The sequence below is a fragment of the Canis lupus genome, chromosome 24 (genome assembly GCF_048164855.1).
Source record: "Canis lupus baileyi chromosome 24, mCanLup2.hap1, whole genome shotgun sequence".
In the NCBI taxonomy this organism is placed as follows: domain Eukaryota; kingdom Metazoa; phylum Chordata; class Mammalia; order Carnivora; family Canidae; genus Canis; species Canis lupus.
In genome coordinates this window covers 41,673,643-41,700,817 of record NC_132861.1, presented here as the reverse complement: position 1 = coordinate 41,700,817, position 27,175 = coordinate 41,673,643, and the positions used below count along the sequence as shown (strand labels likewise).

The 27,175-nt window shown below is 41.9% G+C and overlaps 1 protein-coding gene across 4 annotated transcripts in view; it reads left to right on the top strand.

Moving 5' to 3' along the window:
* COL4A4 (collagen type IV alpha 4 chain) overlaps positions 1-27,175 on the top strand; it is a 125,554-nt gene that overhangs the window by 62,201 nt on the left and 36,178 nt on the right. For all 4 annotated transcript variants that reach the window (XM_072796480.1, XM_072796478.1, XM_072796479.1 and 1 more), the window contains 15 exons: positions 1,674-1,838; positions 4,545-4,634; positions 5,614-5,777; positions 9,456-9,528; positions 10,471-10,577; positions 11,825-12,008; positions 13,429-13,497; positions 14,492-14,599; positions 15,080-15,298; positions 17,535-17,696; positions 18,779-18,949; positions 19,752-19,895; positions 22,431-22,538; positions 23,442-23,623; positions 24,666-24,729. In XM_072796480.1, coding sequence (XP_072652581.1) covers positions 1,674-1,838; positions 4,545-4,634; positions 5,614-5,777; positions 9,456-9,528; positions 10,471-10,577; positions 11,825-12,008; positions 13,429-13,497; positions 14,492-14,599; positions 15,080-15,298; positions 17,535-17,696; positions 18,779-18,949; positions 19,752-19,895; positions 22,431-22,538; positions 23,442-23,623; positions 24,666-24,729 — 2,010 coding nt within the window. The remainder of the gene's footprint in view (positions 1-1,673; positions 1,839-4,544; positions 4,635-5,613; positions 5,778-9,455; positions 9,529-10,470; positions 10,578-11,824; positions 12,009-13,428; positions 13,498-14,491; positions 14,600-15,079; positions 15,299-17,534; positions 17,697-18,778; positions 18,950-19,751; positions 19,896-22,430; positions 22,539-23,441; positions 23,624-24,665; positions 24,730-27,175) is intronic.

The window sequence follows — 27,175 nt, the reverse complement described above, 5'->3', positions numbered from 1 at the left end:
TCTCTGTGCTTCAGTTTTCCCATTTTCAGAGTGCAATTCTCATTAGGGTTGAAAGAGGTTATATGTATACCATTCTTAGAATACCATTAGCTATGTTAGCTATTGTTATTACTCATATTCGGCTTACACTGTCTGTGCCTTATCTATAAGGTATAAACTTTGTGAGATTGTTGGAGGAGTAAGCATAATATTTGAAAGTATATGGGAAGCCCCAGCACGTAGGCACACAATAACGAACGCTGTTAATTTAGCTAGCGTGCTACTTACTGATTACTGACGAGGTTTCAGTTGTCTATTGCTGAACAAATCACCCAAAACTTACTGGCTTAGAACAACAGTAAGCATATTACCCCTCACTCTGTGGTTCAAGAGTTCAGGAAGGCCTAAGCTGAGCAATTCTAGATAGAGATGTTCCTACGATGGCAGCCATGTAATGGCTGAAACCAGAACATGAGGACTGGCTGGGCACCTCTGTCTTCTATGTTTCATATAGGCCCGTGGCCTCTCTGTCAGGTTCTGTCATTCTTTAGGCTTCCTTATAACATGGTGGCCTCAGAGCCATGATATTGCTTCCCTGGTGGCTCAGAACTCCAATCCCAAGCATTTCAGCTCACAAGGCAGAAGCTGAATCATCTTTAATGACCTATTCCCAGGGTCTTATATCTATAACGTCACTCCTGCTGTACTTCATTAGTCCAACAATCACAAAAGGCTGTCACCCTCAAGGGGAAAGGAACACGTTACCTCTTGCTAGGAGAGCGTCAAGGGAAAGCAGGATTCAGTTTTGACTCACTGCGACCTCACAACACACTGAACATCTATTTATCTCTGCATTCATTGAGTATGTGCAATGACCAGATATTGTATAAGGTCCTTGCATGAATTATTTTATTTAATCTTCATAACAAGCTTCTGAGGTAGATATAGATGATTTAAAAAGTTCAGTAGCTTACTTTAAGTACATGTGGCTGGAGAGAGAGAGGTCGGGTTCAAATCCAGCACCTCTTGGCCTTCCCACCACCTGACTTGCTATGAAAGATTTGGTATGTTATGTCTCACATAGATGACCTAAGAGTCCATATTTTTATTCACTACATGTGCTAACTTACTCATTCAGATTAACCAAATTATTAAAGTGGAGAGATTGAAAATAATATTTTTAATCAAATAATACGTATCCCCCCCCCCATAACCCTAAATGATAGAGAAAAAGTAAGAAAATCTGATTCCTCAAACCGGTTTCCATTTGTATGCTAATTTCAAAGAAAGTGAGGTATTTTGATGGCTGCACTATTAAGTTAATTTTGAAGTACATTTCTTTTTCTTTTAAAAATACTTACAGCCGGGATCCCTGGGTGGCGCAGCGGTTTGGCGCCTGCCTTTGGCCCAGGGCGCGATCCTGGAGACCCGGGATCGAATCCCACGTCGGGCTCCTGGTGCATGGAGCCTGCTTCTCCCTCTGCCTGTGTCTCTGCGCCTCTCTCTCTCTCTCTGTGACTATCATAAATAAATTAAAATAAATAAATAAATAAATAAATAAATAAATAAATAAATAAATAAATAAATAAAAATATTTACAGCCTAAGGAAGAATGTACTGACTTTTGTTTCTTCTAAATGAAAGTTTATTCTGAGAGATATATATGTGGTTTTCATTCTCAATTTCTCTTGGAGGCATGATGGGACCCCCTGGACCAAGAGGATTTCCTGGTCATCCAGGATTTCCAGGGGCAGCTGGTATCCCAGGGAGAGCGGATTTAAGTCCAGGAAAACCAGGGAAACCGGGACCTCCTGGGTTGCCCGGAGCACCAGGGCTGCAAGGACCCCCAGGATCAGATGGTAAAATGCTCTTTATTCATGTTTATTGGCATTTATGTTGCATGTGATAATTACAGTGTCATGTGGAAAATATGACTTTCTAAACATTTTTTTAATTATTGAATATTTCATGAGCCAAGTTAGTATTATCAATAATACAAAAAATGTAGACTGATGTTGGATATCACATCAGCTAAAGCATATGAAAATATTTGGTTGAGAATTTAAGTGTGAATTATGGAATTTTGTAAATTAATATTTTTATTTTTTAAATGTAGTTTTAATTTTTATCAGAGTTATAGAGGGACTCAACTTGAGAATCAAACAGTTCTATGAAGCCTGTTGTGAAGATTTGCCATACCAGGCAATCCTTCTACTCCTTCCTCCCCAGGGGAGATTTTCACACAAGTAGTTGGATTTTCTGCTATTTGCCTTTCTAGTGACCTGCAATGTACTTGTATTGCTATTTCTTAATTCTTTTTTATTTTTTTTTAGAGGGTGAGCGAATGAGGGGGGTAGGGGGTTAAAGGGAGAGACAGAGAGTCCTAAGCAGACCCTGCACCCAGTGTGGACCTGACACAGGGCTCAGTCTCATGACCCTGAGACCATGACCTGAGATGAAGTTAAGAGTCCCTTAACCGACTGAGCCACCCAGGCACCCCACTGTTTTTTCATTCTTGAGTTTGAGCCTCATCTTTTGACTTCCCTCCATAGAAGATGAAATGAGCTCTCTTTCCCACCCCACTGCACATATGCGCATGTTCCACTCCCAAAACCCATTCATTCTAGTTATTATCTTTATTTTGATTAAATATTCATTATTTACAATGAATGGTTACATAAGAGTTATTCATCAGTTCGGCCATATAATAATATACATTATTACTTTTCTAGCAAAATATTTTGTTAATAATTATCTTGTTTTCTTTGTGTGTTTGCTTGGTTTTCAATATAACTTCTTGCTAATTCAATCTCAAACTGTCTAGAATTGTATAAATCTCCATTCTAACTCATTAAATATGTTATCAATAATATCTCTTTGAATAAATCTCTCCTGGAGCTTTTTAACCTGTTCAGATTAGGTCAGGTTGCATTTTTTTAAAAGATTTATTTATTTATTTATTATTTATTTATTTATTTATTTGAGAGAGAGAAAGCACGCTCATGAGCAAGAGGAGGAACAGAGGGAGACACACAGACCACCTGCTGAGTGGGGGCCACACTCTAAAAGCTGCAAAGCTCTGCTCTAAGAGCTCATGGAAATTTTTCTTCTTTTCCCCAATACCCTTAAATTTCACAAAGGCTTGCCTCTCTGTGTACACATTTGCATTTATTGGTGGGCACTCAGTGAGCACGTTCAAGCCAACACAAATCCTCCATTTCTGGAAAAATTACTTGAAATGTTTCTCTGAAGATACTTTCTCCTTCATTTTCCCCTGTTTTCTCCTTCTGGACTCTATATTTACCTGTTAGAGAATCCACTCCCCATGTCTCTCTCATCTTTATTCTTCTTCACCTTTTTATCTTTCTGTTCACACTTTCTGGTAGATTCCCCCAACTCCATCTCACAACTCTGCTCCAGAATTTTTCAATTTCTGCTTTCATAATATATTTTTTTAATTTCTAAGGGTATTGTTGTTGCTATTCTGTTTTTACTGTTTTCTTTTGTAGCCGTCTATTCATGTTTTAAGAATGAAATGCCTTCATCTACTTTTTAAACTATAAAGTTTATTTCAAAGTTTTCTTCTTGCTACATTGTCTGTTACCTCCAATTCTGAGAGGTCATAGTTACTGTTGTAATTTTCCAGAAGGAGATCTTAGGATTGAACTGTTTCTTTAACCGGTCATCCTGATTGGGGCACTACTGTTATTCTACTTCAAGGTACCAATTCCTGGAGGCCTGGTGGGGCTCAGTCAGTTAAGCATCCTCTTGATTTCAGCTCAGATAATGATCTCAAGGTCCTGAGATCGAGCCGCGTCAGGCTCTGTGCAGGGCATGGAGCCTGCTTAAGATCCTCTCTCCCTCTCTCTCTGCCAAAGCCTCCCCTGCTCTCTTTCTCTCTCTTTAAAAAAAAAAAATCCTAAATTCTGGGAGAGATTTCTAATGCAAATTGTGTTCTTTGCTGCCTTTCTGCACAGCCTGCTTTTCACAGTCTGTTAGGTTCTTTCATTTTTTTTTTTTTTTTGCTGTTGTTCTCTTTCTGTTTTTCATTGTCCTGTGGGCTTACCCATTTTTATAATATTCCTTTATTGTTTGCTATTTTACTGGGATTTGGAGAGAATAAGGAATTTATTCTATGTGTTTTATGTCACCTTTTATCAGATGTCTCTGAATTTGTGCTTTTATGAGCTATGCTTTATGCTTTCTTAATTTGGTAATTATTCATAACTGGAGGAACAAAAGATCCTTGCCATACAGTTATTTTGTTTGTGTAGTTGGATTGTTTGGTTTGGTAGTTCTGTTGTCTGTTGCCTTGCTCTGCAACCTCTAAATTGGGGTTGAGAGTAGGATGGCTTTATCAGTGGTTGTAGCAGCAGAAATATGCTGTGACACTTGTATGGTCTGTTTGTATATATATGTTCTTAGAGAGAAAGAGTCATAGGAAAGGAATGGAAAAAAGGTGGGCTTGAGGGGAAAATGGAAGTACAGGAGACACTTGCACTTGTTCTGTAGAAGACAGTCACAAAAACTGTGATTCTCTCATCTCCCCCCTCCCTACTGTGAAGTTATCTATTGTAGTGTTGGGCATCCTGGACCACAAGGGATAAAAGGCAAAATGGGTCCTCCAGGAAGAAGAGGCTCGAAAGGAGAAAAAGGCAAGTATGCATCAAAGGTGGAATTTCCAGGAGACAGCAGCACATGGGGGCTTGGGGGCATTTATGAAGTGGGCAGTGGGGCCTTTCACTTCGATGTGTTATACGCCTATGAGCACTCCTCTTCATTATGCGGTGCTTATGAGGTGATTAGAACTTACCAAAAGTCAAGTCCTTGTATCTGAGAGTCTAAAGAAAACATTTCCCTGATGGGAAATTTGTCTCAGAGTGGTGACTTCTTTTCATGAGATCCTTCTCATGAGATCCTTTTTATTCCTTGAAAAAGCAGAGATACGATAGTATGGATCTTTTATTTCATTTTCTCTTTGTGGGTCCATATTTCCCAGACTCATCAAATGCCTCTGGCCATATGTTTCTCCACCTTAAAAGTTGTTTCATGCCTTTTTGACCATTTGGGATAGGTGGGTATGAGAGCATAAACACAGCTGATTTTGATTATCCTAAAGCCATATTTTTTTAGATTAAAAGTCCCAATGTTAGAAAATGCATTGTAGGGAATTATCAATTATAATATGCAATGCAGTCAATAATCCTTTTTCACATATTATTTTGTTTATTTATTTGTTTAGAGTTTATGCTCCAACCCAATTTTCTTCCTGTTTCTTCAGGAAAAGAAATAAAAGACTTTCATACTTTTAAAAATAAGATGTTTCATTTTAAAAAATTTCTTTGGTAGAATTGCATGTCAGCTTTTCCCCCTAGAGTTTGTTAAGATGGATTTTTTAAAGACCCAAAACATCCCCTTTGTCTAGAAATGGTATATCTGCCCCCCAACAGACCATGCCTAGGTACCCCTACACAGTGCCCCAGGCCCCAAATCACACATTAATAGTTGTGTGTGATAAAAACTACGTACATGAGACCCTTCTATTCTTATTTGCATTATTGGTTTTATTTAGTAAAGGCTTTTTGGGATTTTATGAAGGAAATATGACAAAGCTGCCTTTTATCCTCTGTCTAGGAAATGCGGGGCTCTGTGCCTGTGAGCCTGGTCCCATGGGCCCACCAGGCCCTCCAGGACTTCCTGGAAGGCAGGGTAGTAAGGGAGACTTGGGGCTCCCTGGGTGGATTGGAGAGAAAGGTCACCCAGGCCCTCCTGGTGCTGAAGGATCTCCAGGATCACCAGTGAGTAGCTCTTACCAGTAACAATCTTTATAGTTGAAAGAGACAGATAGAGATAAAATTCAATTGTACCACTTTTTAATGTATAGTATGATATAGATTTTATGTTTGAGCCTATGCATATATTAATGATCAAAAAATCATCATTTATTCATTCATTCATCAAACTAAAATTTATTGAGCACCTGCTATGTTCCAGGTGCTGTTCTCAGTGCTGGGGATACAGTAAAGAGCAGAGCACAGTCTCTGCCCTCCTGGGGACTCCAAGGAGTTGGATGAACACATTCTATGTAACAAAAATATGAGTGCATATGGCTGATGATGATAAAGGCCATCACCATCTAGTGTGGCTTGAGGGTCAGAGCTGGAGGAGATGAAGTCAAAGAAGTGGCTGGAGGTTAGGATGAGTTGCAGAGCATGGGATTTGGTAGGTGGGTGGGATTTGACCTTTTACTCTGGGTGACGTGGAATAGCCAGTGGAAAGCCTTAAGAGAGAGACATAATCTAATGTTAGCTTCGAATGGATCACTCAGGTAGCTCTGGTAAGAACAGATCACAGGAGACAAGAGAAGAAGTAGGGAGATGAGCTGGGTGATGATTACAGTAATCCTGGTGAAATGTAATGGAAGACAGATTAACGTGTTGGTGCTGGGAATGACGAGAAGTGGTCATCTTCTTGAGATGTTTTGTGGACAGTGCTAACAGATGGGCTTTTAGGTTGGACATGGGATCTTAGAAGAAGAAAAGTTAAGGATGAAACCCAAATAGGGAAGACAATATGAGGAGTAGGTGTGGAGAGTGGGGAAGAAAGCAGTCTTGGGGGCAGCCCCGGTGGTTCAGAGGTTTAGTGCTGCCTTCAGCCTAGGGTGTGATCCTGGAGACCCAGGATCGAGTCCCACGTCGGGCTCTCTGCATGGAGCCTGCTTCTCCCTCTGCCTGTGTCTCTGCCTCTCTCTCTCTCTCTCTCTCTCTCTCTCTCTCTGTCTCTCATGAATAAATAAATAAAATCTTAAAAAAAAAAAGAAAGCAGTCTTGGTGGGTACATCTTAAATATGAGAGGCCTGTTAAACCAGCAAGTTGAGATGTTGAATAGGTGGTGAGATAATATTCAAGTACGGGATTCAGATGAGAGATCCAAGCTGGAGGTACAAATATTGGCTTTGTCAGGGTTTATGTGATATCTCATGCCACAGAGCAGATGGATTTATTTTGAAATGGTTTGCCTTCACTCACCATTACAAGTGACTCAAGTTGAGGAACAACCTTTCAGCTACTTGGCTGCTCAGAGGGTCCTACGGGCACTCCTCTGGAGGTGGGACACAGCCCACTTGTCCCGTCTTTACTGAAGAGCCTCAATCCTGGGGTGACCTGGAGCCTAACCAGCTTCCCCTATGTATGTGCTCCTTTCCATCGTCCCCAGGAAATGCCATGAAAACAAGGCTCCAGTCTGAGAGCCTTAAGTGAGAGTGACAATCTGGCTGTCCATGTACTACTTTTGACACACGTGCAAAGCACACTCGCAAAGTCTACCTGGCAAGAAGCTAATTCTTTAATGCGTGTGTGTTGAATGAACATGGTGACAGCTGTTAAGTATTTTGCATTTTATGGTCTGCTTTTTAAATTCAGGCTTATAGCATAGTCATTTTTTCATGTTTCTACTTAATCTTCTTAATGAAGATTATACTGATTCTAAAGTATTTTTGTGGCTTCCTGTTGAGTTGCTTCTCAGGGCTAACATCTTTGTGTGTGAATTACTAGTTCGTCCAGGGTTGCCCTAGCTGAGCTCTATGTAATTCAGTTGCTCTAAGGCTTACCTCTTCGGGCAGATTATATTTCTGATGGTATTTTTCTGTGTGTGATTCCCTCCATATGACTTCTCTACATTAAATTCATCACAGTGTGGTCATAGTTGGAGATTAGGTCCGTACTTTGGGGCACCCTGGAAGGAAAGTGGTGAGGAAGAAGAATGGATACAAGAAAAGAGCACAGAGTAACCACAGTTGATCATTGTAGATGCTCTCACTTCCCCAGACACCTCCTCTCTCAGAAGCTGGTCCCTGGCTTCATTCTACTGACATTGTCTTTCAGGAAAGGAAATAGTTCACATGCTCAGTGAATGATTTTATGTGTTGATAGTTTATCCATCAGAAGGACGTTATCATCATCTGCCTCTTGGACTAACTACTGTGTCTCATGTACTTTGGCTCTGTCCTTTTGTCAGGACAGGAAAAATTCAACAGCAAGCAACATTCAACCTATATTAGTACTTTACAATTTTTAAAGTTCCTTTTCTGTCTAATCTTATTCTATTCAGAAATTTATTCCACCCACCTTTTTGGTGTCTCTTAAACATCATTACGCAGAATGTTATACTACAGTGATCCTCCTCGGGGTCTTGAGTGGGTGTGTGGAACTGTTTTTTCTCTACAACAAATGACTCCCAAGCATTTTTGCCATTTGGGTTTTTAAGCCTCTTGTGAACAGTTTTGACTTCTTCTTTCTTATTGCTTAATCCTGCCATTATGCTTATCTCTACTGGCACCTTCTTCTCTTAGCAGTGAACTGCCTATAAAGTGCCAGTTAAGAAAGGTAATTAAGCTTGCATGAGCATGTTGCAAGATTGTGTGAAAATAAGACCAAGTGGCATCTGTGGGAGAAAAGAATGGTTAGCTCAGTCATTTTCACTTCTGACTAAATTCTTGTCTGTGGGGGATCCCTGGGTGGCTCAGTGGTTTAGAGCCTGCCTTCGGCCCAGGGCGTGATCCTGGAGACCCGGGATCGAGTCCCACATCGGAATCCCTGCATGGAGCCTGCTTCTCCCTCTGCCTGTCTCTGCCTCTCTCTCTATGTCTCTCATAAATAAATAAAATCTTAAAAAAAATCCTTGTCTGTGTTTCTTGATTTTCAAGATCACCGAATAAGTAACCTTAAGCTACGTATAGTGTAGCTGTATTTACTATGATGCTTGGCCACTCTCATATACCGATGGTAGGTTTCCAGATTTCTGACATGGCTTAATATTCAATAATACATAATGCTTATAAAACCATGACCCAAACATTGAGTCTCAGAGCAATGTTGAGGTCAAAAGATGATGAGTCCATTGGTCAAAATTATCTGTTTACTTGCTATATAGAGGAAATACATAAGTTATAAGAAAGGTTCTTATTTTCCCTCCTCTTTCTCACAACTTCCCTCATATCACACTCTTGTCCCTAAACCTCTGCCTTCAGCTTTAATGGCACCTCCTCTTTCCTTTTCATTCTGCATTAAAATGCCCAAGACGGTTAGAAATTGTTGTTATAAATTTTTATTTTGAGATATGTTTTATTTTATGACTTAAAGAGGTTGAACAATCATAACCCTTCATCCAGCTTCCCCCATCATAACATACATAACCATAGCACATTACCAAAACCAGGAAATTGATATTGATAGATATTTCTGTTGAATTTGATACAGACCTTATCCAGATTCTGCAAGCTTTTAAATGCAGGTCAAGAGCCTCAGTTTTATAAAGTAGGAGCCACTTAGAAGGCAAGGAAGAGATTGATACTAAGAGTACCAAACCAGAATCGAGAACAGGTGATTTAGAAGGAAAGAACTGAGAGATTAGATGTACATGAATAACTTTTGACCCATCAAAATTAAACTGATTTTTTCCTCTTATTTTTCACCAAGGGAAAACATGGTGCCTCAGGACCACCTGGCAGCAAAGGAGAAAAGGGCGACAGGGTTGTATCAAGAGTGAAAGGTGAGCCCTGCCATTTAATGAATGATACATGAACCATCCTCTTGCATTCATTTCCCTTGCAGATCAATTCTATAACAAGATACAGTATTGTTGAGATTGCTTAAAAAATATTCCTTGCTGTTCACATTTCTTGTTGGGCCTCAAATCCTCTGTCTCTTATTTGAAAACATAAAAACCATATTCAAGTCCTTATTATTGTGAACTTGGGTTTGACACAAGACCGACTTGACTTGGCTACTCTGTTTTCAGTGCCTTATAGCATCCTGTATTAATCAAGACTACTTTGGTCGTGATAGAAACCCAGCTTGAAGTAGTTTTAGAGAAATTTAATGACTCACCCAAACAAAATTGGAAGTATTAGATGTAGGGTTTGCACTGGGATAGCTGGATCCAGAAGATTCCTTCTGCATCTTGTATCTTTCTTGGTACCATCTGCATTTCTCCCCAACACTAGCTTTCCTGGGCTGTGGATATACTGCCCCTCCTACCAGAAGCTCCAAGTTCTTACAGAAAGAAGGCAAGCTCTACCTTCTCAGCTCCAGCTTGAAAAACATTTTAGGAAGAATTGGACTAGCCTGGGGGAAGTGCACAACCATGGGCTGCTCCCCTGTTCACCATCGCCAGGGGATGGAGTTCCATATTTGGCACCACACAGGCAGGGGCAGATGCTGTTGTGATCGGTGCCTCCACACACAACCTCCCTGTCAGAATGAGGAAAGGAGAGCTTCCAAAATAAGAGAGTCAGTGGGCTTGGCAATTGTCATTCTCCCCTCTGACTTTTGCATGGTTGTCTTTGTGTGACGTTAGTCAACTGAGACACTCAGAGGAGTCTCTACCAGCCCACACAGAGGCAAGGTCATCATTTTTCTCTTTGTCCTGTGTTTCCTCCTACTTCACCCACTGCTGAGAAGGGCTGGAATATCTTTTGGACTTTGTTCCCAGGGAAAAAAGGAGAAAGAGGTCCTGATGGGCTCCCAGGATTTCCAGGACAACAGGGACAACATGGTCGGGATGGACTTCCTGGAAAAAAGGGGGATCCAGGCCTCCCGGTATGTATAATTCTTCTTTGACTACAGAATTTCATTTTCTTATATGGTTATAAAGCCTCTGTTTTTCCTTTCTCATTTAAAACTACAATGCAGTGAACTGCCAATGTGCTGTAATCAGAGCCATCTTTGGTTGATTGCCACAAAAAGATGGTTATTATAAATGCTGTAGGGGGATCCCTGGGTGGCTCAGTGGTTTAGCCCCTGCCTTCAGCCCAGGGCATGATCCTGGAGGCCTGGGATCGAGTCCCACATCGGGCTCCCTGCATGGAGTCTGCTTCTTCCTCTGCCTCTGTCTCTGTCTCTCTCTCTCTCTGTCTCTCATGAATAAATAAATAAAATCTTTTAAAAAAATGGTGTAGAATAATTGCAGTTGGAAGTTTAGTCATGCCAAGACTTCCTGTCCTGTTTTTGGCCTTTGTATCATTCTCATGGTATTTATCTGTTTCTGGGGCCCTCGTATCTACAAAGCCCCCAATGACCTCAGGCCTGTTCAGTTAACTCTGTAGGGCGGAGGATAGAACACGGGTCCTGATAATGACTGTTGGTCTGTTCCTCGGGTGAAGAGGTACATAGGGGAAGTGGCAAGCAAGAAAGGGTCGACCACCACTCGAGAGACGCCCCCCAACAAGGGCTCCGTAAAGATCTTCCTAGCTTTCCGGACCAGATGCATGGTTTGCAGCCAGGGATTGGTTTTACCATAAACAATGTTGCCTTGTTATGTACTCGACATCCAGTTTGTATGAAGTTGCCAGACGAACCAAACTAGACAGTTAACCAAAGGTCAAAATCTTAAGCAGGAGAAGATGTGGAGGGGATTGAGTCTATCCCTGTATCTTCTCATAAGAATAACAACAAGAAGGGCAACAATATCAAATACATCCGAGCCTATTTGTTTAATTTGTAAGCCTCCTACCTCTCTCAATTTACATATTTCTGTATTTTATTATTTTGATATTAGAGAGCTGTTCTCATGTAAGATTTCTTAATTCCGTATTCAACACATAACACACACATGGCTTTCTCTATTTGAGGCCTAACCCCCCCCATAGCATATATATGTTTGTAAATATTTAGTTAGAATATGAACAAGAATCTGAATTAATCATTTAAAATTAGGTTTGCTATTGAGTAACTGTCTACTGGAATTATAAGGTTTTTCCATGTGTTTCTATAGCTTATGACAATGACTGCTTTGAACTCATGAACTTGTAATGATTGTAACTGACTCATGATGCACCCATTCCCAGGGGGGTCATGAGGATGCAGCCCCAGGTGCTAAAGGGTCTCCTGGACCACCGGGGCCCCCAGGCAGAACAGGACCCAGGGGACAACCAGGTCTGGGATTTCCTGGTCCACCAGGAGAGAGAGGACAACCAGGAGCTCCAGGCCGCCCTGGCGAGAGGGGCTTCGGGGGCTTGAAGGGCCAGAAAGGTAATTTTGAATGTTTTGTGTTACAGAATGACAAGGGAAAGCATGGAAGCTAAAGTGATCCTCTCTTCTAGGCAAAGCTATCATAGCTACAGCAGAACCGTTCAATAAAATTCCTTCTAGCTGCTCTTCAGACCTTGAATGTTGTCAAACAAATAAAAGCATTACAGCACAATCAATATTTAAAACAAATTCTTAAAATACTAAAATGTCTTTGTTGCTGTTTATTTGTCTGGCATACCAAAATTGCCTTCCATTCATTTCTCAGTACCAACTCCTGCAGTCCGTATTAAATTTACATACATATTCAAAATATCTATTTGTTTACAGTCTTTTGAGACAGTGTGGTGTATCTTAATAAAAACGCTAGTATTTCATTTGAAAAACACATGATTGTCCTTGAAAATCCATTTGTAAGCATTCTAGAAGAAAAAAAAGAGAAGGGATTTCAAATATATTTGACAGTTATCTGAATTTAAACAAATAAAGTGACTTGCTTTGAGTTTGAGCTGAAAACTTTGAAAGGGCTGGAGAAAGATTTATTCAAGATTTTTTTTTTCCTTTTATAATATGTGCCTACGCCTCGGGCTACATTATGAATTGTGAGGTGTTAAAATGAGATAGTATCTTTGGTTCCTGCTTTGACCACATAGCAATAATCAATAATCTGGTCCTCACTAAGGTTTAAGATTATGGTTCTGGACCCATCAAAATCTAACATTATTTTTTATTCAGTTGATATGTTTTTGATGACATTGTAATCCATTAGTTCTGTTATAAAAGAGAAACATTCCCTTTTAAAGGGGGAGGAGGGAACTGAGGGGCACAGGTTTTTGGAGTCTTCCTGTCTTCACCAGTGAAAATGGGGGATGACATTGACCACACTGCAGAGTCATTAGAAAAACCAAGCGACAATACACGTGAAGCCCCAGACCCATGGCAGGCCCTCAGGAAGTGGCATCTGGCATTAACAGATCATCGAGTGTCCTCATCCCTGCAGCCTCCCACACTGGACTGAACAGTTGGACACTCCAGGTGTCCAGTCCTCTGAGCTAACTGTTCAATATCGCTCCTCCTTCATGACTTAACCAGGTCTTCTGACTCCATTGTATTGAATATCATTGGGCCTGTCAATACGTTATTTTTTTTAGGTTATTAAAACTAATACTTCTTGGAATTCTTCTTATTTCCCTAGTATCTATAGCAGTCTGACAGTTGAAGCTCAGCTTTCAGGACATATTTTTTTTAGAAAATCATAATAAAGGCAGTTCAAATGGTCTCACAGTACTTGGGATTCTTCTTTTCCCCTAAAATTCCACATATACTCTATGAAGAAAACATCTTTATTGAGTTATCATTGAAATTCATATTATGTGAGGCTATTGGTTGAATGAATGCCAGTTTTGTTGTTTTTTCATTCCAGGTGATACAATTTCTTGTAACGTCACCTACCCTGGGAGGCCGGGGCCCCCAGGTTTTGATGGACCTCCAGGTAGGATCAATGGGAAATTGCTGTTTTATATATTCCCCAGAGTAAATAAAACTGGTAAGATGATGAACCAGTAGTTAATCTGGCAGCTAGTGAGGATACTTCTAAAATTATCATCAGGTTTTGAGGGACTGTGGGAAAACAACATTTGTGGTAAGTCACATTGGGGCTCAAGTTTACTGGTTTGGGCATACCCTAGGTGGAGAAGTTTTTTGGGTTTTTGTTTCTATATATCTCTGTGCAACAAAATTTACCTTGATTTGATTACACATCTGTAGAAATATCTACCTTTTGAGAATTTTAAAACTGTACCTTCTTTCTTTTCCCATGTCCCAAGAGTGAAAAATGATAATTTGCTTTACCGATTGTAAGTTTTACTCTATTCTGCTTTCTGAGCCTCAAGGGACATGAACACTCAGACTTTATGTTGGCAGTTGTACCTCCTTTAAAGCTATTTTAACTCAGAGAACTTCCAGTAGAAAATCGCAGAAAGTTAAAAAAAAAAAAAGAAAGAAAGAAAGAAATCTTGATTCCTTTTGCAGGTGCTTCTTGCCTATACTTCATTTGAGGGCAAATACAGTAAGGTGTAGGGAAATAGATTTTGGTCTTTAACCCGGGGCTTTCTCAGCAGGCCACAAGCTGCATGCCTTCCCCCCCTTCTACAAGGAGGGGCTGTGTTCAAATATTTGTGTTGAGACAGAGCATGGGAAGGCACCAAAAGATTCATCCGAGTGGTGGTACACGTCTCAAAGGCTTTTAGGGAGAATCCTTTACAGAATGGCTTCTGAGAAAGTACATTAACACAATTGCTGTCTTTGAAACACATGATTGTGTGGAGCACATGATTCACAGATTGATTATGTAAACCAGGCGAGGCAACAGTTACGTAAAGTAGAAATACTCTGAAAAAGACAGCACAGATTCTTTTTAATCCACCTTATTTTGTTCTCATTTGATTTGTGTTTTATGGAGTCTGTGTTTTGTTGTCATTGTTTAGGACCAAAGGGATTTCCAGGTCCTCAAGGCACTCCAGGGTTGAGGTGCTTGGATGGGCCAAAAGGTCAGCGTGGCAAACCAGGAATGTCAGAGATACCCGGTCCACCCGGTAAATCAGTGTTCTTCATTTGAGAATGTGTATATAACTCCAAAACTCGATGACCTTAGTAAGCAGGTGGTCCAGGGATCCCTATGTAATGGAGTGAGGTGTCTTTTCTTGAAACATTAAGCTCTTACCTATGTTTTGATAACTTTTAGGTTCTGATAATTTTGTAAGTTCTCGGGGCTCCTTCCACCTGAAGCATGAGTTACAGGCTATTATTGGCCTATTGTTTGGTAGAAACTGTTCAGTCCAGACAGACTGCCAGTGAATGAAAGCAATTAGGGAAACATTGGCTTCTAGGAAATACAAAATCACAATGTATTTTCCTACACAAGGTGGCAAAGCAACGTTGCCTATTAGGTTATTCTTAATTTTAGTTAATACCCCTGTATTTTTAAAAAAGGTGCTTTTATCAAAGTAGTAGTCTTACATTTGTATTGGTTCTCTATGTGTACATTTAACAGTTTAATCAATTTGTTTCAACAGGTTTTCGTGGTGACATGGGAGATCCGGGTTTTGAAGGTGAAAAGGGGTCCTCCCTTCTTGGGCCGCCAGGCTTTCCTGGTTCTCGTGGAGCAAATGGTCAGAAAGGAATGATGGGAGACATTGCCTATGGCCTCCCAGGCCCCCCAGGAAAGAGAGGTCCTTCCGGAGTGCCAGGGTCCAAAGGACACAGAGGTGATTCAGGACGTCCAGGGTTTGCAGGTATGAGGGGCTGCGCTGTCCCTGTGGTCCCCAAAGCTGGCTCAGCCCTGGAACACAGCTAAATATTGAAGAGTATTTAGACTATCTAGCCTTAGAAATGTAGAATGCAGAATCTGCCCTCTAAACATCTTCTTCCCTCATAAGTGAGCACTGGTCACATTTCAAGTAACCTGCATCCTCAGCGTTGCCTTTGCATTTTACCGATTGCTTTCAAATCCATGGCTCAGTCAATTCAGTTTGGTTCGGCAGCTACTGGGTATCCACCTGCTTTAGACTCAGGATGGCATGTTTGTGCTCTAAATGCCCCAGGACCCGGGACCGGGGTCACCTGCCCACTGGCAATGCCACATTGAGGGAGGACAGTCTGTAAGAGCAGGGCAGTTCTGGGATGGGGTGGGGGGCGTAGAGCAGTGTGCGATGATGTGAACATCATCAGGGCTGGGCCCTAGCACACAAGCTGTGTTACTTGGACAGGTGATAGGATGGAGGGATTTTCATTCCAGCAGGGGTAGCGGGCGAGAAAGATGGGGAGATGATCCTGGCCCAGGCTTCCATTTGTTTCCAGAATCACTAGGATTCTTCAGGATCTGCAGCAGAAGTCTTTCATGTACTTAAAAATAATCTTGGGTCAGGGTCCTTAAAATCATCATCCTCGGTGCACCTGGGTGGCTCGCCTGCCTCCAGCTCAGGTCATGATCCCGGGGTCCTGGAATCGGGTTCTGCATTGGGCTCCCTGGGAGGAGCCTGCTTCTCTCTCTCTGCCTATGTCTCTGCCTCTCTCTCTCTCTCTCTCTCTGTGTGTATGTGTGTGTGTGTGTGTGTGTCGTGAATAAATAAAATCTCTAAAAAAAAAAAATCATCATCATCCTCTGGGCCTTGGTCTTAGGAATTTTGATTCATTACATCAGAACTGGGTGGCTCCTAGCAGTCCAGTCTGAACGTCAGCCCCTCGGGTGATGGTGACCAAGAGTGGATCCCAGACCAGACTTTTACAAACACTGTTCTGGTTCTTTTCTAACAGGGGATGAGCCAGTATGTATTAGGTAGCCACAATAGTATCATACTACAGGGCAAACGGAGGGCAGGGGGCTAAGCCACTGTTCTGTGTCACAGGGAGTGAGCTTACTCTGTACAAAATCCCAGTTGGTTGGAAAGAAGCGAGATAATACATTATGTGAGTCAATGAAAATAATTTTGAGTTAGGAATCCTACTGTCTCCCTTGTGACAATGTATGTAAGGGAAGTGTTCAGTAGAACAGGAGGATTAATATGAAATAATCCTGTATCATCCATAAGAGAGGAACAAATAGGAATAAAGTCACACACACACACACACACACACACACACACACACTCTCCAAGGAGTGCCATTCAGCGATTAGCAACTAAAATCACCTTTATAAAGATTACAACAAAATTGAAAACCTTTGCAGATTAACATGCAATGTGAAATAATCCAACGATGGTGTGCTGTGGTTACTACTTTAAAAATGTAAACGTACGAGCAGAAGTACAATGAAAACGTGGAACAGTAAAATAGATTTTTAGTTTAGGGCATGGGGAGGTGGGGGATTGATTTTATCTTTTCCTGAAAATTATGACGCTGCTTTTCCAATAAATAGAAATTTAAGAGTTCAAGTGATGAAGCAGCTTACAAAAAGCACATCCATTCAGTGCAAACTGGATGTGTAAGCATTGTGGAGATTTGGTGTAAAGCCCATCTACCACGATGTCAGAGGTTAATTAAAATCAAGAAGAACTGCCTGTTTTTTACATTTGCCTAAGCAACTTCTTTATTGTCTGTGTAACTTTATCAAATAACTCTATTACTAATGCATGGTTTTCCCATTCATTTGGAGCTTACTGCCATCTGGATTAAGAAAATCCTTTGAGAGGGGCTCTTGGATCGCTCAGTCAGTTAAGTGGCTGCCTTTGGCTCAGGTCATGAACCCAGGGTCCTGGGATCGAGCCCCCACATTGGGCTTCCTGCTCAGCTGGGATCCTGCTTCTCCCTCTTCCTCTGCCCCTTCCCCTGCCTATGCTCAATCTCTCTCTCTCTCTCTCTCTCAAATAAATAAATAAAAATCTTTAAAGAAAAAAGGAAGACTTTACTCATTTGAGCCCTGAGCCAGGATCAAACGTCGGTTGCTGGTACTGATAATGCATACACTCTTTGTGGCAGGCTGACTCTAGTGTTTCAGGCCCTGGGAGTCACAGGTGCATTGTGTCATTTCAGGGCCAGCCGGCAAGCCTGGATCCCCAGGTCTCAAAGGTCCCAGAGGCAGAGAGGGAAGTGCTGGGTTTCAAGGTATCCCGGGTCCACCTGGCCATTCCTGCAAAAGAGGCGCTCCAGGGATACCAGGGCAACCGGGGCTCCCTGGGGCCCCGGGGAGTCCAGGTAAGTGCCAGCACACATCAAGCCCTGGGAAGAGTCTGGGACCTGACCCCACTTAGGAAGGAGCAGGCTCGCCTGCTGCTCTTACCCACCAGCAGGACTGAGACTCCTGGGGCAGAGACACAGGACTTTACTCCACAGAATGACAAGTAGCATGAGCTTCCTGGTGCTTTGTGTCATTTCCCCTTGTCCCCCTCACCTCATGGGGCACAGACATGGGCTCGATGGATGTTGCATTCCACGCAGTGGGGAGCAGTATCTGAGAGGGGCACCCAGCCTGGGGAACTGCTGCTTTAGAGCCACCTGCAGGACAGCTCGCTCTTTATGCTTTATGCTGGGGGAGGAGCTGTATCAGCTGCCAAGGTTGTGACCTTGAGAAGTCAGGTACAGAGTGGCCAGGACACTTGTATTTTTGGCACATGCAGCAAGACACGAGACACACAGAGGCTCGAGAGACCCAGGAAGAGGTACATCTCCACACAGGGTGCCAGAGGGCTATTGCCGTAGGATCTCCATGTCACCATTTGGTTTGTCACCTGTTATTTAAATCCTATTGCATTTATCCAAATGGCAGGAAAGTGCCCTCTGAATGGATCATAATGAGACTGGGGCAGACCCTGCCACTACAGCTTTATTTCTAGCACCAATAAAAACTAGATGATGAAAAAAAAAAAAACTAGATGATGTGGCTGTGATTTCTGCAGTTCTCTCCGGTGAACAACCTGACCAAGTTCGCTTGGCCAGAACTTCAGGAAACACCTGGAAAGCTTTCTTCTACTAGTTTCAAGAGTGAATACAAAATGATGTTTTTGCCCCTCACCCTTCTCCATTTTCCATTTTTTAAATGCTCTTTATAGCACTCGTGTATCTCTCCATCGGGAAATATTCACTCAAGTAATCTCCCTTTCCATTTATAGCAGCCAGAAAAATAGGTTCTGAGCCTGAGGGAGAGTTGCCACTATGGTTTTAGCTGATGGATGTTGCTTCGTGGGCACAGATACACAATTTAAGCGATCGTGAACTTTTTCTACCTGTCCGCGCGTGTGAGGCCATTTATCGTATGTTGTCACTGTGGTTTGTCGCAGGTGCCCCAGGTTGGAAAGGACAGCGAGGGGATGTGGGGCCTCCGGGTCCAGCTGGAATGAAAGGCCTCCCTGGAGTCCCTGGACGGCCAGGGGCAGAGGGACCCCTAGGATTCCCAGGAGTCCCAGGCCCCTTAGGGGATGATGGGCTGCCTGGTCTTCCAGGCCCGAAGGGTGGGTAGTGCTTTTCTATTATTTCACCCCTATTTGGTAAGCTTGAAATCCACTGCCAAGTGAAGGCTATTGCATATGCTCCTACTATTGAATTTACTGTTATATCAGCCTGATACTGTCCATCCCTTAGTGACATCTCCTTTCTTCTTATCCTCTATATTGTCATTTCCAGGGCAGAATGTTTTTGGTGTAGGTAAATGGGAAAAGGTGGTGGGGTGTTGAGTCCACAGAACCCATGAACACTTCTGCTCAACACACTGGGTAGAGCCGGTGAAGTCTTGGGTCAGGGCTAGTGTACTTCCACTTTGGATGAGCCCCACGTCCCTGGCTTCTGATCTCTTGAAGCATTAGGAGATCAGGACTCAGAAACATAAAGGCTTCCACGTCAGCCCTAGGGGGTGGAAACCTGAGTAGGCGAGTACAGCCATTGCATGCAGCGGGGCTGACAGCGGTTGTCCACCTTCAGTGCAGAAGCTGAGGTCCATGGGAGGGCGCAGCCCCAGCCGATGACAAGGAACCCAGAGTTAGGAAGTATGCTGGCTTTTAAAATGTCTTTCTAGGGACACCTGGGTGGCTCAGTGGTTGAGCACCTGCCTTTAGCTCAGGGTGTGATCTTGGGGTCCTGGGATGGAGTCCCACATCACACTTCCTGCAGGGAATCTGTTTCTTCTCCCTCTGCCTGTGTCTCCGCCTCTCTCTCTCTCTCTCTCTCTCTCTCTCTCTCTGTCATAAATAAATAAATAAAATCTTCAAAAAATAAAATGAAATGTTTTTCTAAAAGTTCATGTTCTCATTTCATCAGGACCCCAGGGGCTGCCTGGCTTCCCCGGTTTTCCAGGGGAGAGAGGAAAGCCTGGCCCAGAGGGACGCCCTGGCAGCAAGGGGGAACCAGGAGAGGATGGTCGGCCTGGCTTCTTCGGAGACCAAGGGGTGAAAGGTGCCAAAGGTAAATGCAGCTGATGGTGCGATGAGGCCATATAGGTGGTTGTGCTATTTGATCAGAACGTATAAACGTGGTCTTTGAAAAATAAATGGGACTGTCCTACAGTTTGGATTCCTCTTCCTTTTGGATTGCTGGTGTCTGCTTTAGAATTTTAAACCAAATTCATTTTCCTTACCTCTCAATCTGATTGCATATAACTGATAAATGAATTGCTCTATTAATAGAAAAAAATAAGCTATTGGGTTTGAAAGAACTTTCTCACTGGTTGGGAAGGGGGTGAAGGCAGGGCTCTGAGCACCTAAACCCTGGTTCAATTTCTTTTCTTTTCTCTAATCTCTTCTTTTTTCTTTTCCTTCTCTTTTTCTTTCTTCCTTCCTTCCTTCCTTCCTTCCTTCCTTCCTTCCTTCCTTCCTTCCTTCCTTCCTTCCTTCCTTCCTTCCCTCCTTCCTTTCTTTCTTTCTTTCTTTCTTTCTTTCTTTCTTTCTTTCTTTCTTTCTTTCTTTCTTTCTTTCTTTCTTTCTTTCTTTCTTTCTTTCTTTCTTTCTTCCTCTCTCTCCCTTCTTTTCTTCCTTTTTAAAAAAAATTTTTTTTTTTTTTTTTGGAAAGTGCCAGATAGTACATATTGCAAGCCCTGTGGTCCCTGTTGAAGCCACTCAGCTCAGCATTTGGAGTGTGGAAGGAGCCAGAGACAACATGGAAACACACTAATGTGATTTACATTCCAATCAGATTTTCTTTACAGACACTAAAATTTGAACTTCATTTAATTTTCACACGTCACAAAATATTTTGCTTGTTTTGAGCTTTCCCCCTAACAAAGGAAATGTGTAAAAAGCGTAGCTTACAGGTTATACATAAACCGGCCACAGGTGGGATTTGACTCTCAGGCTTTAATTTGCCGACACCTGAACTAGAATAAGCTCATTATCATCTGAGCCATGAGTTATGTGTCTCCTAAGCGTCATGTAAGGAAGGAGTTTTCAGGGCACCTGGGTGGCTCAGTCGGTTAAGCGTGATTTGGGCTCAGGTCATGATCTCAAGGTCGTGACATAGAGCCTCATGTTCAGCTCTATGCGCAGCTGGTGGTGGGATGGAGAGGGTCTGCCTGAGGTTCTCTCTCCTTCTCTCTCTACCCTCTCCTGTTCTCTCACTTCTTTCTAAAGTAAATAATAAAGCTTTTAAAGAAAGAGTTTTCATTACTATTAAAAAATCAAAATTTCAGGACCACTGGTTTAAATGTTCTATGCTCATCCCTGTTATGTATTTACTTTTACCCCTTGGCCAGGAGGCTGCAGAGAATGAAGGTAACATCTCATTTCCAGTGTGAGGAATGAATGCTTGACAGTTTGAGAAACAAGTGTTTTTGTCCTTAAAGCCCTTTGGGTAAATAGCCTGCAATATAATTTAAATTACTTTTATTTCTTGATTGATTCTACTGTGATTTTTTTTTTTTTTACTAGCCTATCAATTTTTTTATGTATAATCAAGGAATCAGTGTCTAAACTCTTAGCTAGCTTAGATTAAGTGACGTATGCTATGCTATTATGATTTCCAAAAATAAAACAGATTTAAGAAACTGATACCATGCTGTATTGTTTACTAACCAGAATTTATATAAAAACTTCTTTTTTGGGGATCCCTGGGTGCCTCGGCCATTTAGCGCCTACCTTTGGCCCAGGGCCTGATCCTGGAGACCCGGGATCGAGTCCCACATCGGGCTCCCTGCCTGGAGCCTGCTTCTCCCTCTGCCTGTGTCTCAGCCTCTTCTCTCTCTCTCTCTCTCTCTCTCTGTGTGTGTCTCTCATGAATAAATAAATAAACTCTTTAAAAAAAAAAACTTCTTTTTTAAAAATATGCCCTGATTGGTGTTTGCTCCGCTGGTGTAAATACTCCCACCATGGCTGATTTAAAGCTGCCAGCCCTTTAACAACTGGCTTACGAAATTCTTGGGTTGTTAATAATTGGCTCTCACCACACTGGTATGAGCCCACTGGAGCACACTTCTACGTCGGGACAGTTTATGAAGATCAGATGGAAATATCGTCTAGTCTTCCTACCTTCCAGAATTCTCGATGTGGAGATGCAAGTTGAAATAGGTGTTCTTGTAACAGAAGGAAAATAATAGAAGGTAGCTAGGAAGGGAAAGACAGGGAACTGGGACATGTGAGACGGGCAGTTTACATCTTACTGGATGAAGAGCCATGATTTTAGATCTGGAACTTTTCAAGCCTACCTTTTTTCACCCAAGACCCTGAGACCCACTTGGCTGAATTTAGCAAGCATTCACCAGTCACTCCCTGTACCCCAGACCCTTTTGCTGGACATGTTGGGAAGGGAACATAAAAAAGGCTCAGCCCTTCCTTTAGGAAATCCATTGATACTGTGCTGATACTGTGCTGATACTGTGCAAGCTGTAAACATAAATAAGGCTTAGTGAGCAAAATGAGGATTTGGAAACTGGACATGAAGTGTGGTCACAGAAGAATCACGTGTATGGTGCTTCTGTTTGTCCTTCTCTTGCATAATTCATATCTGAAGGAGCGAGAGGACCCCCAGGAGATGAAGGAGAGATGGCGGTCTTTTCCCAAAAAGGGAAAACCGGGGAACCTGGACCTCCAGGAGATGATGGATTCCCAGGAGAAGAAGGTAAATGCTCACTTTTTTTTAACCATATCAAATGAGTTGACCTTTATAGATGATCCAAACAAGCATGCATGAGGCAGCTTTCCTAATAATGCTAAGATTAGGGAAGGCCACTTTTTTTTTTTTTTTAAGACACAAATATACACAGATTAACCTCATGCTGCATTTTTCTTTTGCTTTTCCATGTCAGAATTTAAAGTTCATACGCATGTATAGATTTGGATCTTCCAAACCTGGATCAATCCTAAGATTAGACATCTAATACCAGTTCCAGCTTTAAAGTACCCCCATTTGTGGTGACTGGTATTAAAACGAGTAACACAGTGACGATTGTCCAGGTCATTTTGAGCAGTGCTTCTCAATCTTTGATGTGCACATGAATCCCTAGGGCTCTTGTAAAAATGCAGATTCTGGATCGACTGGTCTGGGGTAGGCCCAACTCTGCCTTTGTAACAAGCACCCCGATGCCTGGGCTCCTGCTCCCCAGAAATGGTGTGTGGCGAGGATTTTGATCACCACATATGTATTCTCTATCCCCCGAAGTTCAGTTTTAGTGTGTGTGAGGCCAGGGCTCTTATCTTGGCTCTCTCTTTCATTAGTGTTTAGGGGAGCGAATGTTTTTTAACTGCCCTGGGTAAGTTCTTCATTTGTAAAATGAGTGTGTAACAAAGCAAACAACCCCACATGCTCGTCTATCATAGAGTCTCTTCATGCCTTCCTGAGTCTCATCCTGGATGCTTCTTTCCCACTGAGGCCCCAAACCATCACAATATGGCTTAGGGCAGGAACTAGGATTCCTCAAACCTTCGGCTTCATCTCCTAAATATAGGACCCAAACCCTCAGCCTCGCTACTGCCCAGCCCAGGATTTCCTTGGAGAGGTTTGTAACACTTCCAACCCCATTAGGTGATAAAGGCAATCCAGGGATGCCGGGGAGGAGAGGAGAGCCTGGAAGATTCGGAGCACCTGGATTTCACAGAGGGGAGCCCGGGAGAACCGGGCAGCCAGGGCTTCCTGGCCCCCCAGGCCCCCCAGGCTCACCTGGGCTGAGAGGGATTATTGGTTTTCCGGGATTTCCAGGTGACCAGGTAAGTGGCTGCCAGTTGGGGAGGGAAAAAATGATAAAACCTTTTTGCTTTCAGATGCCCATAAGTAGTTATAATCTATCTGTAAACATCATTGCCCTTTTACTGGGTTTTAGAAGGGAAGGGAAGAATGGAGCCTTCTGGAAAGCCATGATGTAACTATAATTTCTGGCAAGTGGTCATGCCTGTTTCCACTGGTGGTTGGGAGAGTCACTCACTTCACGTACCACCTGCCCCTCCCAGCCTAGATTAGACAGCTCCACAGAAACTTCCCTCATGACTGCTGGTTTATCAGAGTGAAGAGTCATCTGAAAAATAACCCAAATTCTGGTTTCTTTTTTTTTTTTTTTAAGATTTTATTTATTTATTTATTCATGAAAGACACACAGAGAGAGGCAGAGACATAGGCAGGTTCCTCGCAGGGAGCCCAATGTGGGATTCGATCCAGGACCCCGGGGATCACACCCTGAGCCAAAGGCAGATGCTCAACCACTGAGCCACCAAGGTGTCCCCAAATTCTGGTTTCTAAGCCTTCCTGTATGATTGCAGATATCACAGATTTTGCTGTAAATACCTTTGGTTTTCATAACTATGAGTAAAATACCTCCTTGAGAAGCCAAGAGGTACAATATGTGTCTTAAGCCTACATCACAACTTCTAAAAGATGTATATAATTTGCTACCCATCTTTTGGAACCAAATAGATTTTTCAAATTTTTGGTAAAAAAAAAAAGTCTTCTAACAATATTTTATTTGGTATTAATTTGCTCATCTGAAACTTAAAACTCAAATTATGGGATACAATTACTGTTTTGTAATCAAGAATAGAGAATTGGATGGAACCTTTTGGCACCTCTAATACTGGAGTTGTAGCAGCTTTTAAAAGCTAGACACATGGAGTAGTATGTCTGCAATGCACTTCTAATTTTCTTTACCACTGCAAATGTATGGAAATTGGTTATGGAAAATTATAACTGGGTCATGTTATGCATATGTCATTTGTATTTGAAACCAAACTAAAGTCTTTTGTTTTGTTAAACTGTCAGGGTGAGCCAGGTTCTCCAGGGTCTCCTGGACTTTCAGGAATTGATGGAATGAGAGGACCTAAAGGTATGCTTTGGAAACACAGCAGCCATCCACCAAGTTCACAGTCCTGAGTGTTTGGAACATTGTGAGCACGCACATTTAGCATGAAAAGTAAAATACATCAAACAAACTGTACATCCAAGGGGTTCTTTTTATCTTTATTTTTTAAGTTTTTAAAAAAGTTTTTATTTAAATTCCAGTTAGTTAGGATACAGTGTAATATTAGCTTCGAGTGTACGATATAGGGACTCCACTTCCACACATCACCCGGTGCTCACTCATCACAAGTGTGCTCCTTAATCCTATCACCTCCATCCTCCCCCCCACCCCCACCTCTCTGGTAACCATCAGTTTATTCTCTATAGTTAAGAGTCTGTTTCTTGGTTTGCCTCTCTCTCTCCCTTTTTCCTCTTTGCTCATTTGTTTTGTTTCTTAGATCCCACATATGAGTGAAATCATGTGGTATTTGTCTTTCTCTAATTTATTTCACTGAGCAATACCCTCTAACTCCATTCATATTGATGCAAATGGCAAGATCTCATTCCTTTTTATGGCTAATAATATTCTAGTGTGTGTGTGTGTGTGTGTGTGTGTGTGTGTGTGTGTACACCCACATCTTCTTTATCAATTCATTAAATGATGGATGCTTGGACTGTTTCCATAATTTGTTTATTGTAGGTAATGCTGCTATAAACATTGGAGTGCATGTATCCCTTTGAATTAGTATTGTATTTTGGGGGGAAATGAAATACACTAGATGGTAGGGTAGCTCTATCTTTAATTTCTTGAGGAACCTCCATACTGTTTTCCACAGTGGCTGCACCAGTTTGCATTCCCACCAGCAGTGCAAGAGAGCTCCCCTTTCTCCACATCCTTGCTGATACCTGTTGTTTCTTGTGTTGTTGATTTTAGCCATTCTGACAGGTATGAGATGGTATCTCATGATGGTTTTGATTTGCATTTCCCTGATGATGAGTGATGTTGAGCCTCCTTTCATGTATCTGTTGGCCATCTGGATGTCTTCCTTGGAAAAATGTCTGTGTCTTTGCCCATTTTTAATTGGATTATTCATTTTGGGGGATATGAGTTTCATAAGTTCTTTATATATTTTGGATACTAACCAAGGGGTTCTCTTTAGACTCTGCTAGATTGCTTGATAGTCAAACACTCAAGACCCAAATTATCCATATTTGGCATTCAGATCCAAGGGTACCAGATAGAGAATAGTATGCTTGTTGTACACAAGGTCTCAGTGGGGGTCTCTCAGCAATCTTTGTAGTGACTGCCTCTCCATAAGTGACAGCTCGGGTACAAGGAGACCAGATCCACACTGGTGGGCAGTGTCTACCTTGGTCTGGAAGCCTTCTGCACCATGGAAGCTAATATCTCTTCTAAGGACTCCATAGATACAGCTTTTAGGGTCCCAGTGACAAGAGTCATAGGACATAGAGAAGACCGGAGCCATGATTTCCCACCAGGTGTTAATATTTCACTTAAGAATGTCTGGGCCACATATAATTTACAGTTGAGTTATTTTTACCATAAGCCACGGGTCAGCAAGTGTGTTTTTTTGAGGGGCCAGATCACAGGTATTTTCAGCTCTGTGGTCTCTGTTGAAACTACTCAACTGTGCATGAAAGCAGCCAGACAAAATGCGAACCAGGGGTGTGGCTGTGTTTCATTAAAAATTTATGTACAAAAAGCTACAGGTTAGATTTGGCTTCATAGATCTTGGTTTACCTTGTGCCAAAAACAATGTTGCCTCATAACACAACTGGCATTCTACCTTAATCAGATTTCCAGGGAAATAGAAACACAGTTACCTGTGGGTAAAAATATTCTTAGAGAAAGAGAGGTTTCATTAACCCTTAATTCAAACAAGCAAACAAAAATCAGGATATTTTAAATTATGATGTTTACATAAAACCTTTAACATTATTACTGTCCTTATATACAATTGGGTTAATAGCTTTCTTTAAACCTACTAAAATATGATTCACCTTTTTAACCTTAGTTTTAACTTCACTATCTGTGAATTCACAGATTTGATGAACAGTGATATTTTACTTTAATATAAATGCAATGAATAACTTTAAAATATAAAGGAGTAGGGCCACCCGACTGGCTCAGTCAGGAGAGCATGTCACTCGATCTCAGGGTTGTAAGTTTAAGCCTCATGTTGGGTGTAGAGATTACTTAAAAATAAAATCTTTTTAAAAAGTGAAACAAAATATAAAAGTAATTAATGAATGACTAAAAATCTCCTCCCTCACCACCAATGAAACATGGTTTGCATTTTGAGAGACATTCCATAAATAATACAACATTTGCCATAAGAAAAATGACCTGTGTACATTTACTCCTTCAGAAAGAATAACCTAGATGTCTTCTTCAGAAGTTACAAGTGGGGAAGCTCTCATTTTTGAGTTGACACTGAGAGGATACCGGGTTGAGCTCCCTTGCAGAGAGC